Source organism: Narcine bancroftii, chromosome 2, assembly GCF_036971445.1.
Source record: "Narcine bancroftii isolate sNarBan1 chromosome 2, sNarBan1.hap1, whole genome shotgun sequence".
NCBI classification, from domain to species: Eukaryota; Metazoa; Chordata; class Chondrichthyes; order Torpediniformes; family Narcinidae; genus Narcine; species Narcine bancroftii.
In genome coordinates this window covers 324,760,823-324,778,443 of record NC_091470.1, presented here as the reverse complement: position 1 = coordinate 324,778,443, position 17,621 = coordinate 324,760,823, and the positions used below count along the sequence as shown (strand labels likewise).

General features: G+C 43.1%; 2 protein-coding genes across 4 annotated transcripts in view; one reads left to right on the top strand and one right to left on the bottom strand.

The window, feature by feature from the left end:
- Positions 1-8,534, bottom strand: part of tmem64 (transmembrane protein 64) — an 86,687-nt gene extending 78,153 nt beyond the window's left edge. For 2 of the 3 annotated variants that reach the window (XM_069921961.1, XM_069921963.1), the window contains exon 1: positions 7,809-8,532. In XM_069921961.1, the coding sequence (XP_069778062.1) occupies positions 7,809-8,492 (684 nt within the window). In that variant the 5' untranslated portion in view covers positions 8,493-8,532. Of the gene's footprint in view, positions 1-7,808 lie in introns of all 3 variants that reach the window. The other variant, XM_069921962.1, reaches the window with a different exon arrangement.
- Positions 8,535-8,977: 443 nt separating this feature from the next.
- Positions 8,978-17,621, top strand: part of LOC138755621 (N-terminal EF-hand calcium-binding protein 1-like) — a 201,760-nt gene continuing 193,116 nt past the window's right edge. Inside the window, 1 exon segment of the mRNA XM_069921964.1 lies at positions 8,978-9,177. The gene's annotated coding sequence lies outside the window, so the exon portion shown is untranslated.

The window sequence follows — 17,621 nt, the reverse complement described above, 5'->3', positions numbered from 1 at the left end:
AGATTAGACCTCTCTCACTGCTGTCAAATTGACTTGGGTCTTGCCTTTGGCTATCTGACAGGAACCACCTCTGTATTCCCAAACAAGTCTGCTGGAGAGGAACACAGCATGTCAAGCAGCACCAGTGGGGAAAAATGGTCAAAGTTGCTAGCTGAAACTTTTCATCAGGACTGATGAAGAATTTCACATTAAAACTTGGATCATTCTTTAAGCCCCACTGATACCGCTTGACCAGATAAGTTCCTCTAGTAGATGGTGAACAGTTTCAGCTTGCAGCATCTGTAATCTCCAGAGCCCTGGGTTTACATTGTGTCAGGTAAAAATAAACACCTGCATTATGTCTTAGATTATACATCTGTGCAGACCTCGACTTGGGTTGATCCATGGTTAAAGAAATTTTTCCTTTCAGTGCAGGAGTAAAACAAAATTCAATAGACACTGATTTTAGTTTAAAAAAACTTTAAGTGGAAGTTTCTTAAAAATAGAAATGTTCTTTGTCATCTCTGCTCCAATTCTCTTAATCTCACTTTCAACACCGTCTGTGCCCTACTTAATTCACAGTTTTGATCAATTCCCTCAGAAACATTCCAAACTCTTCAGGTTGGGCTCTATGAAGCAATCAAATTTCCTCCAGCCCTCTCACCACTTCATTATTAGAAGGCTGAAATAAAACCCACTCAAACATAGACGCTTTGCATTATAAGCAAAGAGAATTTTCTTTCAACCCAACAAACATACATGGATCTTTGAACCAGATGTATAATCAACAAGAAAATAAAATTACAGATGCTGGAAATCAGAGTTTAAAATAGAAAATGCCAGGAACACCAAGCTGGCTTGTTAGTTTTTGTGGTAGAGATATTAAGTTGATATTTCAAACATCTTTCTTTTCCATCAAAAATATATAAAAAATTAAAGAATTAAGAGAGGGAAGAAAGAGATCAGAGAGTGGGTCAATCAGTATTAAATTAAATGATTCTCAGGGCAAGAAACCCTAGTACTGTGGGGGAAAAAAAAACATGCTGAGGCCAGGCAAAGGGGTTTAAAAACAATCTGGCAAAGTCATTTCAAACTATAATGGAGCTGCACAATGATGGAAAGTTTGCTTTGGGTGAAATTTCAAGAACCAGAAGAAATAAAAAGGTAGCAAATGGTAAAACAAGAAGTGACATTAAGATTTGTTTTTGCTAAATCAATGCAGGCACTGCTTAGGATCTAGAATGCACTGTAGAAGCAGATTCAAATATTGATTCATTAGAATTTATAATTTACATGTAAAATGAGAAGTGGTGAAGAAAAAGATCCAACCAGATTTCACTTGCATAGACTCAGCATGGACTCAAGGGATCCAAAAAGACTTTTCATGTTGTAAAGTAACATGGTTACTGCATCCCTTAATTTGTAAAAATATATTTAATCATTCTCATGAAATTAAATTTCTAGATCAAAAAAAGCTTTTTTTTTAAAAAAAATCACTACCAGTATTAAAAATTACAAGTATTGCTTATCCACTTCCCATTTGACTTTAACATGAAAACACGAGCATGGACGCAAAAATCCATGATCATTAAGCAACTCACAGCTCAACCAAGAAATTTAAATCTGGAATATGGTCAACCTTGTCAACCTGAAGAAGTCTTGGACAAACTATCACCAACATATTACCTGCACAATCCATATTTGTCAACTGCTACATCACCATTAGAACGTCCACCAAGCCATCCCACACCCGCACTTGGGCATTTCTATGACCTGGCTATACTTCTACTCCTAGCATACAAGCAGAGACTGAGGACTACAGAACCAGTGGTAAAGAAGGTAAAAGTATGATTACAGGACGCAGAGGAGTGCCTGCAGGACTGCTTTGAATCAATGGACTGGTCCATATTCAAGGACTCATCTTCAGACTTGAATGATTATACCACGGCTGTTCAACTTCATCAAGACCTTTGTGGATGAGTGTGCGCAGATACCGCAAGTACTCCAACCAAAGGCCACGAATGACTCAAAGGATTCACAAGCTGCTGAGGGTGAGGTCAATGGTTCAAGAGTGATGATCCAAAACTCTGCAGGAAGTCCAGGTACAACCCATGGTAAACTATCTCAGGAGCAGAGGCAATTCTGAGGGAAGTTAGAAACAGTCACATACTCACCAGCTGTGGCAGAGCTTACAGGCCATTACATCCTACAAGGCAAACCTAACTACAAGTGGCAGTGATGCATCACTCTCCAATGAGCTGAACACCTTTTATGCTCGCTTTGTAAAGGAGAATTCAAAGGTACCAATGAGAATCCCTGCAGAAGCCGGTGACCCTGTGATATCCGCCTGTGAAAATCTGTGCCAACCAATTAGCTGCAGTGCTCAGATATTTTCACTCTTTCATTGCCACACTTGGAACATCAATCATACTGGTGCCCAAGGAGAGTAGTGAGTTGCCTCAATGACTGTCCCTCAGTAGCACTCACATCTTACATTTTTAGACATACAGCACAGTAACAGACTCTTTTGACCCTCCAGCCCACTGCAGCCCAATTACTCCCAATACACCTACACCCCAGTACTTTTTTTTGAAGGGCAGGAGGAAATCAGAGCCCCTGGAGAAAACCCATGGTAGGCGTCCCAGAAAAAAGGGAGAATAAGATTGGGCTCTATGACACCAAAAGGTGTCAACATTTTGGCAAGTATGTTTGGTACAGCAGTGGGGCAAAGGTTTAAACTAATTTGGCAGGGGTATGGGAACCAGAGTGATAGGAAAAAGGGTAGGGAAGATAAAGTAATGGCCAGGAAAAGTAAAATAGGAAAAGTAATGTTGGGAGGAGAAAGTAAAAAAATCAGATGGTGCAGTGAGTTTTCGGGTCAATGATAGTGTTAAGAAAATTACAAAGAAAAATAGTGGGCAGAAAAATCAAAAGAAAAGGTTACAGAAGTCACTAGATATTAAAAGGACAAAGATGATAAGGCCACTTTATCTGAATGCCCACAGTATTAGAAATAAGGTTAGTGAACTTGAGGCGCAAATCGGTACCCATACCCATGATTTGGTAGCCATCATGGAAACATGGCTACAAGGTGACCCTAAATGGGAATTAAAAACTTTCAAGGGTATCAGGTGGTGCAAAGAGATAGACAGGATGGTAAGGGAGGTGGAGTTGCACTCTTAACCAAAGATGAGCTCCAGGCAGTAGTGAGGAATGATACAAGATCTAAAGAGCATAATGTTGAGTCCATTTGGGTAGAGATAAAGAATAACAAAGGGAAAAAAATGTTGGTGGGTGTTATCTATCGCCCACCATATAACAATAGTTTAGTGGCACAGGAAATAAATAGAGAGATAAGTGAGGCATGTAATAATGATACGGCAGTTGTCATGGGGGACTTTAACTTCCACATAGATTTGGAAAATCAAGTTGGTCGTGGGAGTCTGGAAGAGGACTTCACAGAATGCATCCGCGATAGCTTTCTTGAGCAGCATGTTAAGGAACCCACAAGAGAAAATGCTCTCCTGGATCTAGTGTTGTGCAATGAGATAGGTAGAGTAAATGATGTAATAGTCAGAGACCATCTGGGAAATAGCGATCATAGTATGATTGAATTTCTCATTCAGATGGAAGGGGAAATAGTTAGATCTAAAACTAATATATTATGCTTAAACAGGGGTGACTACCATAGGATGAGGGAGGAATTGGGCAGAGTGGACTGGGAGCACAGGCTAATTGATGAAACAGTTGAGGAACAGTGGAAGATTTTCAAAGAAATATTTTGTAATGCTCAACAAAAATATATTCCGGTCAGTAAAAGGGGCAGCAAGGGAGGGAAAAATCAACCGTAGTTAACAAAGGAAATAAAGGAGAGTATAAAATTGAAGGCACAGGTGTACAAAGCTGCAAAGAGCAGTGGGAAACTGGAAGATTGGGAAAACTTTAAGAGACAACAAGGGGTTACAAAGCGGGAAATAAGAAATGGGAAAAAGGATTATGAAAATAAATTGGCACAAAATATAAAAACAGAAAGCAAAAAATTTTATAAATATATAAAACGGAAGAGGGTGGCCAGAGTTAACATAGGACCCTTGGAGGATGAGAAAGGAAAACTGGTAGCAAAAAATGAAGAAATGGCCGAGGCATTAAACAAATATTTTGTGTCAGTCTTCCCGGTGGAAGACACGTCCAGCATGCTCAAGTGCGGAGTTAAAGATGCGAATGTTGGGGAGGGCCCTGATAAAATAGTTGTTACAAAGGAAGTAATGATGGAGAAACTAATGGGACTAAAGCCAGACAAATCACCTGGTCCTGATGATATGCATCGAAGGGTTCTGAAGGAAATGGCAGAAGTTATAGTTGATGCATTGGTGGTCATATACCAAAATTCCTTGGATTCTGGGCAGGTCCCGGCAGACTGGAAGACAGCAAATGTCACGCCACTTTTTAAGAAGGGATGTAGGCAGAAGACTGGAAATTATCGGCCAATTAGCTTGACGTCTGTGGTTGGAAAAATGCTTGAAGCCGTCATTAAAGATGAAATAGTGAAACTTTTGGAACATAAGGGTTCAATCAGGCAGATGCAGCATGGTTTTAGAAAGGGAAGATCTTGTTTGACAAACTTGTAAGGATTCTTTGAGGATATAATGGGTGAGGTGGATAGAGGGGAACAGGTTGATGTTGTATATTTGGATTTCCAGAAAGCGTTTGATAAGGTGCTGCACAAGAGACTTCTCAGTAAGTTACAGGAAAGTGGAGTCCGGGGAAGTATATTGGCCTGGATTGAAAATTGGTTGTCTGACAGGAGGCAGAGAGTCGGGATAAATGGGAGTTTTTTAGGTTGGCAGAGAGTGGTAAGTGGGGTGCCGCAGGGGTCAGTGTTAGGCCCACAACTGTTCATCATTTACACTGACGACTTGGAGGAGGGGACAAAATGTAGTGTAGCTAAGTTTGTAGATGACACCAAATTGAGTGGAAGAGCAAATTGTAATGAGGATGTGGAGAGTCTGCAGAGGGATATAGTTAAGCTGGATGAGTGGGCAAAGGTCTGGCAGATGGAGTACAATGTTAGCAAGTGTGAGGTTATCCACTTTGGCAAGAAAAATAAAAGAGCTGAATATTATTTAAAGGGTGAAAAACTACAGCATGCTGTTGTGCAGAGGGACTTGGGAGTGCTTGTGCATGAATCGCAAAAAGTTAGGTTGCAGGTGCAGCAGGTTATTAAGAAGGCAAATGGAATGTTGACCTTCATCGCTAGAGGAATTGAATTCAGGAGTAGGGAGGTAATGTTGCAACTGTATAAGGTACTGGTGAGACCGCACCTGGAGTACTGGGTCCAGTTCTGGTCTCCATATTTGAGGAAGGATATACTGGCTTTGGAGACGGTTCAGAGGAGGTTTACTAGGTTGATCCCTGGGATGAAGGGGTTGACTTATGATGAAAGATTAAATCATCTAGGATTGTATTCGCTCGAGTTCAGAAGAATGAGATGTAGGAAGGTTTTTTGAGCTGGCCGGGGAAACTAAAACGAGAGGACACAGTCTCAAGATTCGGGGGAGTAGATTTAGGACAGAGATGAGGAAAAATAGTTTTTCCCAGAGAGTAGTGAATGTTTGGAATTCTCTAACCAGGGAAGTGGTTGAGGCTGCCTCATTAAACATATTTAAAATTCAGTTAGATAAATTTTTACATGATAGAGGAATTAGGGGATATGGGGAGAAGGCAGGTAGGTGGAGTTAGGTCATAAATTAGATCAGCCATGATCGTATTGAATGGCGGAGCAGGCTCCATGGGCCATTTTTGGCCTACTCCTGTTCCTACTTCCTATGTTCCTAATATACAAACTCCTTAAAGACAGCGCAGGATTCAAACCCTGGTCCTGATAACTGCTGCTGTAACAGCGCTGTGCTAACCACTAAGCTAACCATGCTGTCCTATGATGAAATGCTTTGAGAGGTTGGTCATGGCAAGAATTAACAGGTACTTAAGTAAAGACCTGGCCCTATTACCATAATCTCTCCACAGCAGTTGAAATTTCACTGGCTCTCTACTCAGCCCTGGATCACCCAGACACCAGCAACACATACATCAGGCAGTTTTTCATCAATTACAGGTCAGCTTTCAGCACCTCAGTCCTGGTCAGCAAGTTTCAAAACCTGGGACTCTGCATCTGGATCCATGGCTTCCTCATCAGAAGAGAATAATGTGAATCGGTAACATCTCCTACTCACTGAATATCAACACAGGTGCACCTCAAGGATGTGTGCGCTCCTCTCGCTATACACCCAAGACTGTGTGGCTAGACATAATTTAAGTGCCATCTACAAAGTTACAGATGACGCCACAGGCGTCAGCAGAATCACAGTTGCAATGAGGAAGTGCACAGGAGTGAGCTAGATCAGCTAGTTGAGCAACAACCTTGAACCCAACGTTATCAAAACTAAGGAATTAATTGTGGACTTCAGAAAAGAGAAACCAGAACACAAATCAGTCTTTATCAAGGGGTCAGTAGTGGAGAGGATAACAAACTTCAAATTCCTGGATGTCAACATCTCTAAAGATTTATCCAGGGCCTTCATGTTGATGCGATCATGAAGAAAGCTCACCAGCAGCTATATTTCCATGAAGAATTTGAGTATTAGCAAAGTGAAATATGGGTGCAACTTTCAGATGTTACTTGCGTGGAAAGATCAAAACTATGCAGCCAAATTTCCACATTTCCCCCATATACCCAGATATTAATCTTCTGATTATTAACCAAATAGCAATTTATTTTTACGTTTGGGAAAGGGTCATTAATGCAAAAAAAAAAACACTAAGATTTATTGTTCAAAACTCTGCACTGGCCACAAATACAAATTCTTGAATTCCATGTAGGAAGATATTTGAAATACTCAGTAAGCCAGAAAGCTGCTGATCCAAAACTATCTACTACTTCCAATTTCTCTTAAATTTTTCTAGTAGTAAAGGATATGGCTCCACTGCTTCAAAATCCAAGTAAACATAGAAGATAGGAGCAGGTCATTCGGCCCTTTGAGCCTGCTCCGCCATTCAAGGAGATCATGGCTGATCTTAAAGTTCAGTACCCCGTCCCCGCCTTCTCTCCGTAACCCCCAATTCCCTTATACTGATGCATAAATATCTCTTTCATTTTTTTTAAACTCAAAGACTGGTCACCTACTTTACAAGGCAGTGTTAAAACTCTGGTACATCTTTTAAATTAAATCTCATTTGAAGTTATTGTCAACTGCATTGGGTGAAAATTAATTTAACACTGATTTCTGTAAGTCAAGATTGATTATGCAATTAGGTAAACACATTCAAGCGAAAAGCAAGCTGGAAGCCTTCAAAAATTAAGGCTCGTCTGAATCATTAGGCATTAGACAATGGCTTTAATTTAAATAATGATATGTTGCTCCATGATATGTTGCTACTCTCGTTCCCCAGCTGCAGCGTGATCATTTCTAGACTGGAAGAACCATCAATTAGCCCTTGTGGAAATTTAGCAAGCACAAATTGTCCCATGCCACCAACCTGCACGAATTGAATGTAAAGATTGTACTCCACTGTTAAAAAGCCGCTTGTGAAATTACAACCCATTTATTTCTGAGCACCAGTTCAAAATGTGATATTAATTAATTTAAATGTTAGCTTTCTATCGCCAAATTCAGGGGCAAGGTTCCAGCATTCATGGGAAGATGGTTCCCCGTTTTGACCAGATTATTCCCAGAGCAAATTGGGAGAAAATGGTTGTGAATTTTCCCTCGGCTCATCACGCAAAGCGATTACTTAATTGCTCCCCTCAATTTAAGGTCAACGCCAATACTAACCGAGAACACTGCATTCTGCAGCCCAAAAGGGATGGGAGTAAGTCTGGCTAACGCCACCACCTTCAGCCCGCTACCTCCTTCCACCACTTTGACCACAGCGCTCAGCTGATCATTGACTCGCACTTTGGCGAGGACCCAGGCTGTGAGCAGTCGCTTGCAAACCAGGTGAGCGATGAACGTCCCGATTAACACGCCGATCACCACCAGTCCCAATCCGAGCACGAAGCCATACAGGTAACCGGCAGCCACATTCAGCACGATGTAACCCCAGCTGCAGGGCAGCGAGACGGCGATGAAGCCCACGACGAAGAGCAATGCCGCGACCAAGCTGTCCAAACTCTCCACCCACAGCAGCAAATCCTTCAGGGAGCGCCGCACCAGAGCCAGGGAGGTGAAGCAGATGATGGTCAGGGCGCAGACCAGTAGGAAACTCTTGAAGCAGCAATTCGTTAAACAACAAGTGGCCTTGGGGTCCCCCAGGATGGGGAGCTCGTTCTCCAGACCCTGGTGCGGCAGGTGAAGCTCCGACTTCACCTGCACTCGTTCCACCGCGTCCGCCTGACTCAGCAGCAGCGAATTGGGGCAGGGTCTTTGCAAAGTCCGACTCAACGCCAAGTGACCTTTGCTCAACTTCTTCAACACTTTGGTAAAAAGCAACCAAGATGCCACGCCGGCGCTCCACATCGTGAACTGGGAGAAATTCAGTCACGTCCCCCCCCCCCCCCCCACCCCGCCCCCCAAAACCAGTCTCTCCTCAAATCTCCAGATGGGCGACGCTGAAGGGCTCGCTCACTTTTGCGAAACTACATCACCGAGCGGAGCCGCAGATCCGAGGCGGAAAGTGTTTCCTCAAGCGCTGCTGCTGCAGCGACTCTTCATCACAGAGAGCACGGGATATTCCCGAAGGCCGAGTCTCGGTAACAGGGCAGCTGCGAGGAGGATTCCTGCCACGTCTTCGTTGAGGTGAGGTGGGTCCGCTACGAAGAAAAACATGCACCGACGCAGCATCCAGCGAGCGGGGCCCCGGGAAGCCACGTGCCCGAATCCTCTGGACGCGCGGAGACCGCCTCGGTCCCAGCGAGCCTGCCGCGAGCTCCCCCCGTCGCCATCCGCTCGAGCTCGGCGCCGCGAGCCCACGGCCACCGCTCACCCAGAATGCTGCCTTCCTTCCTTCCTCCACGTGACCGACTGGCGCCTGGCTCGCGCGAAATAGAAAGCTATCAACGCAGAGAGACGGGCTCGGCGTCTCCGAACGGGACGCAGTCGCGAGGCGGGTGCTGACCTTGCCTCGGGTGACTGGCCAAAGGTCATGAATTCGGAAAGTGCGGGTGCGGCTGGCTGGAAAGCGTCGGTTGAGCACACGAGAGAGGTTGGAAAGTGAAACCAAACCCAATCTGCTGGAGGGAGCGAGTGAGGGGAGGGATGGGGATGGGGATGGGGATGGTAATGGGGATGGGAATGGGGATGGGAATGGGGATGGGGATGGGAATGGGAATGGGGATGGGAATGGGGATGGGAATGGGGATGGGAATGGGGATGGGAATGGGGATGGGAATGGGGATGGGAATGGGGATGGGAATGGGGATGGGAATGGGAATGGGGATGGGGATGGGGATGGGGATGGGGATGGGGATGGGGGGGTCAAGGGTTCGAGCCGAGATTTCATCAGGACCGAGGAAAGTGAGTGCAGAGCAGACCGGTGGGAGGGGTGACCCTGGGGGATTGACGGATACACCTGCTGAGCCAGACCATCGGAGCTGCCCTTCAAACAGAGCGGCTTTTCTTCCCACCACCATCAACGTGGCCCTCTCCCGCATATCCCCCACCACCTGCACATCTCTCCTGGCCCCCACAAGGACAGGATTCCTCTTATCCTCACTTACCAGCCTCTGCATCCAACACCTCCACTTCTGCCACCTACTAAGTGGTCTCACCATCAGACACGTATTTCCCCGCCCCCCCCCCACCTTCTGCAGGGATTGCTCCCTCCCACTCCCTTGTCCATTCCACCCTTCCACCAATCATTCCTCTGGGATCTACCCCTGTGACTGTAGGAGATGCTCCACTTGCGCCCATGCCTTCCCCCTCACAACCGTTTCGGGGCCCCAAACAGTCCTTCCAAGAGAAGCAACATTTCACTTGTGAATCTGGTGCTCCCATTGTGGTCTCCCCTGTATCAGAGAAACTGGGCACAGACTGGGAGATGGATTATAGATCACCTCAGCTCTGTCAGCCACAATAGTGTGGATCTTCCAGTGGCCACCAATTTCAATTCCCCATCCCATTTCTCTTCTTGTCATGCTGTGCCATACTGAGATCACCTGCAAATTGGAGGAGCAACACCATCTTCTGAATAGGCACCCTCCAGCTGGATGGCATTAATATCGACCTCTGATTTTCATCAACCCCCCCCCCCCCACCCCGGGACTTATTCCCCCGTCTCCTTCCCCCAGCTCTAGCCGCTTTCAGGTGCATTCTCCACCAAGAATGCGCATGCAGAAGCGGATTCAGACCTGTGGAATGGTCATTCAGGTGGCAGTGCTAAAAGTGCAGCGCTGGCCACCTGAAAGGGACAGTTACATGGGAGGCGTCTCGGAGTGCACTCCGACTTCTGTCCCTTCAGGTTGAAGCGGCCGGTGTGGGCTCAGACTCAAAATGTCGGCAATATATCTTTGCTTTTTTGGATGCTGAAAAGAGCGCTGAGTTCCACCAGCATTTTGTTGTGTTTTCACTACCACCACAGCATCTGCAAACTTTTGCGTTTCACTCTTTGTAGTTATGTACCACAGAAACATCCTTTGGCTCTGAGTCCCATGGACCATCCATTCTCACTGATCCTTTATACTAATTATACATCAATCCATTTTATCCCTCCAATTCTATCATTAACCAACACACAAGGGACATTGTAGGCTAGTAAACTGACTAAATCGCTTAGGTTTAGGGCATTGGTTCTCAAACTTTTTTTTCCACTCACATACCGCCTTAATGTGCTCTGTGGTTTGTAAGAGATTACAGGGAGTCCCTGGGTTACGAACGAGATCCATTAAGTCAAATTTGTAGATAAGTCAGAACAGATACATATGGTTCTTATTTAACGTCAGTTAGTCAAATGCTTGTCTTAGTACTGTAAAACAAAATTAAAGAAACAATTCTTTTAACAGTTTAGGTAAAAAATGAAGAAAAAAAACTCACAATTAAAAGTTATTCCTATCACTCAATCTTATATATGGAAGAATTAACATCCTTGCCTAAACAAAGTCCATCCACAAAAACTTAAAAAGAATGGAGGTTTAGCCTTAGCAAACTTTAGGTTTTATTATTGGGGAGTCAATTTATGAAACCTTGTGTTTAGGTTATATTATAGTAACCATGAAGACTGTCCAATATGGATCTTAGTGGAATCTAATTATGTTACTAAATTTTCTCTTGTCTCTCTTGGATCCTCACTTTCTATATCCTTAAGTAAATTAACTAATAATCTGGTGGTTAAACACACTTTGAGGATATGGATACAATTTAGAAAACATTTTAGTTTGATGACATTTTCTCTCTCTCTAGTCCTTTTTTCTAATTATTTATTTTATCCTTCCATGATTGATATAACTTTTAAAGAATGGTATAGATTGGGCATTAAATGTTTTAAAGATTTATTTGTCAAGAAAAGTCTCGCTTCCTTTGAACAACTTGCATTTAAATACGGTCTACCAAATACTCTTTTGTTTTCTATAGATGAGATTTTTTACAATCTCAATTACATACATTTCCTAAGAGGGCTGATAAGTATTTAATTGATGTAATTTTTAATTTACAATCTTTCTATAATGGTTCAATATCTAACATTTATGATATGTCGTTTGGAGTAAGAGAGGCTTCCTCAGATAAAATTAATAAAGTCTGGGAACAGGACCTACGAAGAAACTTGGAATATTATTTTCAAATTAGTTATACCTCTTCTTTATATGTCCACCACTCTCTCCTATAATTTAAACATAAGGCTCATGTCCAAAGACAAACTATCTCCTTTTTATGTGGATGTATTTCCTTGTTGTGATAAATCCACAATGGAGATGCTTCATTAATTCATATGTCCTTGACATGTCAGCATCTTGAGAAATATTGAAACTAAGTATTTCAGACTTTCTCTGCACTTTTTAAAGTTAATTTTAAACCAAATCCCCTTAACTGTTTTATTTGGTATTGTTGGAGAGAGTGACATAAATTTAAACAACATCTGAGCTGCATGTATTAGCTTTTATTTCTCTTCTGTCTAGGTGGGCAGTGTTGCTCAGAGGGATGTTACCCCACCTAATCATGCTCAATGGTTATATGATGTCAGGTTATGTTTAAACTTATGAAAGATTAGATGCTCAATTTCCAATTGGAATTTACATTTTCAAAAGCTGTGGAAACCCATTTTTAATTAATTTTATTATCTTTGATTTGTTATGAAGGTAGAAGTATTGTTGACTAGTGAGATAATTTATCATTTTGATATGAATTCTGACTTATTTTTCTTTTTGGTCAAACAGCTTCTTGGTAGTAGGTTTAGATTTTTCTTTTTATTTAAATAATAAAATAACAAAATATCAATACAATATAATCTGATTAAAATGTAGAGTAACTTAGATAAAATTATACAATTTAAGTGTAATTATCTGTTTGAATTTTAACATATTCTTTAACATATGTTCTTTATATGAAATTTCAATGTTAATAAAAATATTGAAGAAAGAAAAGTTTAACACTCTCATTCCATTGATCTTTTGCATACCGGAAGGGGCAATCATAAGGGTGTAGCGGCCTGCGCATGGAGATGCAGACTGGCCCACAAAATGGGCGATGAACGTGGCGACCTGGGGGTGACACTGGCCGTCATCCCAGGTGATCTCCCGCACGGTAGGAAGACAGAGAGGTGTGGTGGGAATGCCAACCAATCCCAGGCTAACACTCCAATGACATGGGGTCCTAATGGCAGTGTCTGGGGCCCATATAAATGTGACAGCCAGTGCAATAAACTAGTCTTGACTTCAAGGCTTTGGTGTGATTGTTGTTCTTCTCCACATCTGTGTAGCGCGAACGCTACAAAGGAACATTATGGGCATGTGCAAATTAGGGGCACAATTTGTCCATAAGTACGAGTTTCCATGGTCGGACGTTCATAACCCAGCGACTCCCTGTGCTTAAGGTGGTATATGAGTGGGGAAACAAGGTTGAGAACCACCACTTTAGGGTGTGAGAGGAACCTGGAGAAACCTCAAACGTTCAGGGGAAGTGTGCAGACTTCACACAGACAGCACTAGTGGGTCTCTGTAGATCAAGACTCCATTGCAATTTTTTTTCTAATGGTAGCTGAAGCTACATCTTATCTGATCTGATTGAACAAACTCCTCAATAGGCAGAAAGTAACCACCAATATGGACAACATAAATCAATAAATTTTATAAAGTAGACTCTTAGCAAAAGTATTACAAGCAAACAATTTACCACTTGCAGGTAGACAACCCATTTCCAGTACTGAGAATTTATTGTCATATTTCATTTGATTTGTTTGGCTTCTTTTGATAGGTTTCTTAGGCTTCCTGAAACCTGAGTATTCAACATTTGCAATTTAATATCTGCCAGCATTATTCTAATTGTGATATTCTCTTCTCTTTGGCTTGGCTTCGCGGACGAAGATTTATGGAGGGGGTAAAAAGTCCACGTCAGCTGCAGGCTCGTTTGTGGCTGACAAGTCCGATGCGGGACAGGCAGACACGATTGCAGCGGTTGCAGGGGAAAATTGGTTGGTTGGGGTTGGGTGTTGGGTTTTTCCTCCTTTGCCTTTTGTCAGTGAGGTGGGCTCTGCGGTCTTCTTCAAAGGAGGTTGCTGCCCGCCAAACTGTGAGGCGCCAAAATGCACGGTTTGAGGCGTTATCAGCCCACTGGCGGTGGTCAATGTGGCAGGCACCAAGAGATTTCTTTAGGCAGTCCTTGTACCTTTTCTTTGGTGCACCTCTGTCACGGTGGCCAGTGGAGAGCTCGCCATATAACACGATCTTGGGAAGGCGATGGTCCTCCATTCTGGAGACGTGACCCATCCAGCGCAGCTGGATCTTCAGCAGCGTGGACTCGATGCTGTCGACCTCTGCCATCTCGAGTACTTCGACGTTAGGGATGTAAGCACTCCAATGGATGTTGAGGATGGAGCTCTCCATTGCAGGCAAAATCTTCGCTAGGATTCTACTAAATAGAATAATACCTAGTGTCGCCGAGAATATTCTCCCAGAATCACAGTGCGGCTTTCGCGCAAACAGAGGAACCACTGACGTGGTCTTTGCCCTCAGACAGCTCCAAGAAAAGTGCAGAGAACAAAACAAAGGACTCTACATCACCTTTGTTGACCTCACCAAAGCCTTCGACACCGTGAGCAGGAAAGGGCTTTGGCAAATACTAGAGCGCATCGGATGTCCCCCAAAGTTCCTCAACATGATTATCCAACTGCACGAAAACCCACAAGGTAGGGTCAGATACAGCAATGAGCTCTCTGAACCCTTCTCCATTAACAATGGCGTGAAGCAAGGCTTTGTTCTCGCACCAACCCTCTTTTCAATCTTCTTCAACATGATGCTGAACCAAGCCATGAAAGACCCCAACAATGAAGACGCTGTTTACATCCGGTACCGCACGGATGGCAGTCTCTTCAATCTGAGGCGCCTGCAAGCTCACTCCAAGACACAAGAGAAATTTGTCCGTGAACTACTCTTTGCAGACGATGCCGCTTTAGTTGCCCATTCAGAGCCAGCTCTTCAGCGCTTGATGTCCTGCTTTGCAGAAACTGCCAAAATGTTTGGCCTGGAAGTCAGCCTGAAGAAAACTGAGGTCCTCCATCAGCCAGCTCCCCACCATGACTACCAGCCCCCCCACATCTCCATCGGGCACACAATTGTGATATTAATGTGGGTTAAATGGCAACACATTCCAGACTCTGGCACCTGTAATTTAACCTACTCCTGTGAATGGGAAGTTGACTGGTGAGAGGCAGGAGACCATCTGATGCAGCAATCCCTGTTGTCTGCCTTCAACCACCTCTTCCCACTGGGAAAAAATTGTTCTCTAAATTACATTTGGGATTCCATCCATCTCAGTGCTCAAATCAGATGAATCTATCCCTTTAAAAAAAAAGGGGAGGGGAGTTGGCCATTTAAAACTAAAGAGTGCTGAAATTTCTTTACCAAAGCATAATGAACATAGTGAATCAATGGAATTCTCTGCCTCTGAGAATGATGGAGATATATTTAAGGTAGAGAAAGATAACACAGGGCAAAGAAGATTTTGCTTCCTGGACACTTTTGGGTGCATTTTATGGATTTTTGGCTGCTAATCATGAAAATCACCTTTAAAATTTTCCAAAAACATAACATTTTTAGATATAATCTATTTTTGTGATTTCCTGTCATACTAGTCTACAAAGCAAGTTGTTTTGGTCATGCTTTCAGTGCAGATGCTATGCAAATATTGTCTTAATTCTGGGCATGCCAGGAAAATATAATGTTGAGAATGTTTTTGGCAACTACAGAGCACCAAACCACATCCATCTGATTGGTAACATGCTTCAAACATACAAGACTATGATGTGCAACATGTCATGAAAATTCATTTTCTGCATTCACATTTGGACTTCTTCCCTGCTGATCTTAGTGCAGTCATTGACAAACGTGGTGAAAGTTTTCACCAAGACATTGCTACCATGGAAAAGCAGTATCAGGGCAACTGGAATCCATCATTGCTGGCCAACTATTGTTGGACACTGACACGAGAAGCATCAGATGCTGAATACAAAATCAGCGGCAAAACATTTTTTGGTTAATTGAATTAACGCAATGTGTTACATCAATATGCGATTAAACATGCTAAATTCAATAAAATTTCATTTTGTAGCGGCAGCTACACTGCTACTGAAAGAACACAAAACCAGACGGGTTGAGCTCAGTGAGCAGAAAACTGGTTTATTGCTGGCTGCTGGGCAGGACTTATACTCCCAGCCTGGACCTGGCTGAGAACTGCACTGGGGGCGCCGACGTCACTCAAGCATCACGTGGTCCCCCAGCACAGGCTTCTTAGCCTGGTGCTGAGAAAAAGGGGAAACCCCCGACGACACTATTTTAGCCAGCTGCCCCGCTGCATGGACTACAAGCGGGGCCGCTTCGCCTGCTTAGTGGCATGCCGCCACAATTTAATATTTCTCCAATTTCCCACATGGTACTGCAAATCTGAAATTATCTTTGTGTACATCTTGAAGTTGTTTATCATAATCCCCAATTTTTTTCACAAAGCAATCCTTTTGAAAAAGATTGTACAATGTAATCCTCAATTACACTGGATTTTTCAAATAATTGTGTGGATCTGACACAAAAAAGTTGAGGCCCACATAGAAAAGCTGTGATCACATTGAATGGAAGAACAGGCTTGAGGAGCTTGACCTATTATTTTCTGAGCACAGAAAAAGCTCCTTCAGCCCATCCAGTTCATGCCAAACTGTTTATTCTGCCGAGTCCCATCAATCTGCCCCAAAATCATAGCCCATCATAACCATCCCATCCATCTACCTATCCAATCTTAAGTGTTGAATCAATCCCAACACCACTACCTTAGCTGTCAGATCAGTCCACGCTCTTGCCATCATCTGAGGGAAGAAGTTGTCCCTAATGTTCTCCTTAAATTTTTTGCCTTTCTCTCTTAATCCAAGTGTTCTTGTTCTTGTCTCACCCAATCTCAGTAGAAGAAGCCTGCTTGCATTTATCATATCTATACCCCCTTATAATTCTGTATACCTTTATCAAATTTCCCTTCATTCTTCTATGTTCTAAGTAATAAACTCCTAACCTATTCAACCTTTCTCTACAACTCAGCTACTCAAGTCTTGGTAACATCCTTACAAATGTTCTCTGAACTCTTTCAATTTTATGGATGTCTTTCCTGTAGTTATGTGACAAAAAATGGCAGTGCTGCCAGAACTGCTGTAATGGCAACACTGATGCTGGTACAGACCTGGAAGAGTAGGGAGCAGAGATGCAGCACTGCTTCGCTGGGTCCTATTGTCTGGTCAATGCCAGCAGATCTGTACAGGCTTTAAATGGCCTGTTAAAAAAGCAGACTGGTATTCTACCCAAGATGGTGATGCCTGTGCTGGATAGCCTTCCACGAAGGCACCAGAAACAACAGAAATATCTCCTTTTGAGAAGGTGAAGCATGGGAGATGATCCTACAGAATGGTTATCATGGCAGTGGACTATTGAGAAGCTTAGCAACTGAAATATCCTCATAGGCTGCGGGTGGTTGGTAGCTTGCTATCGAAGAACTCAAATAGGCTCCAGGCTAAGCTGAGTTGTGGTCAAAGGATGAACACAGGCTGCAAGCTGCTGGAGACTAGCACATGGTATGGAAAATATACCTATGTACTATTCATTATGTATTCATTAATCCATTACTATGCAACAATTTGCTGTGTAATTCAACTACACTGTTTATGGGAAATATTAATGTAATTAAGTAACAGCCACAGTATGTAGAAAAGTTGGCTGATAATAGTATGTGTAGAATTTGCTGACTCCAAAACCTGCTAAATTTAAAATACAAAGAGGGAAAATATTTTCATCCCCAAGGATACACAAAACTGCTAACTTTAAAGCATAAGCCCAGAGAGAAAACACCAAGGTCATACATGGGAGTAACAGGAGATCAGATAGGAGAAGTTAGAAAGGACGAGGTAGGGGGGAACCATAGTGGGAAGTGATTTATTCTGAAACAGGCCGGTTACAAGAAGATAAGTGT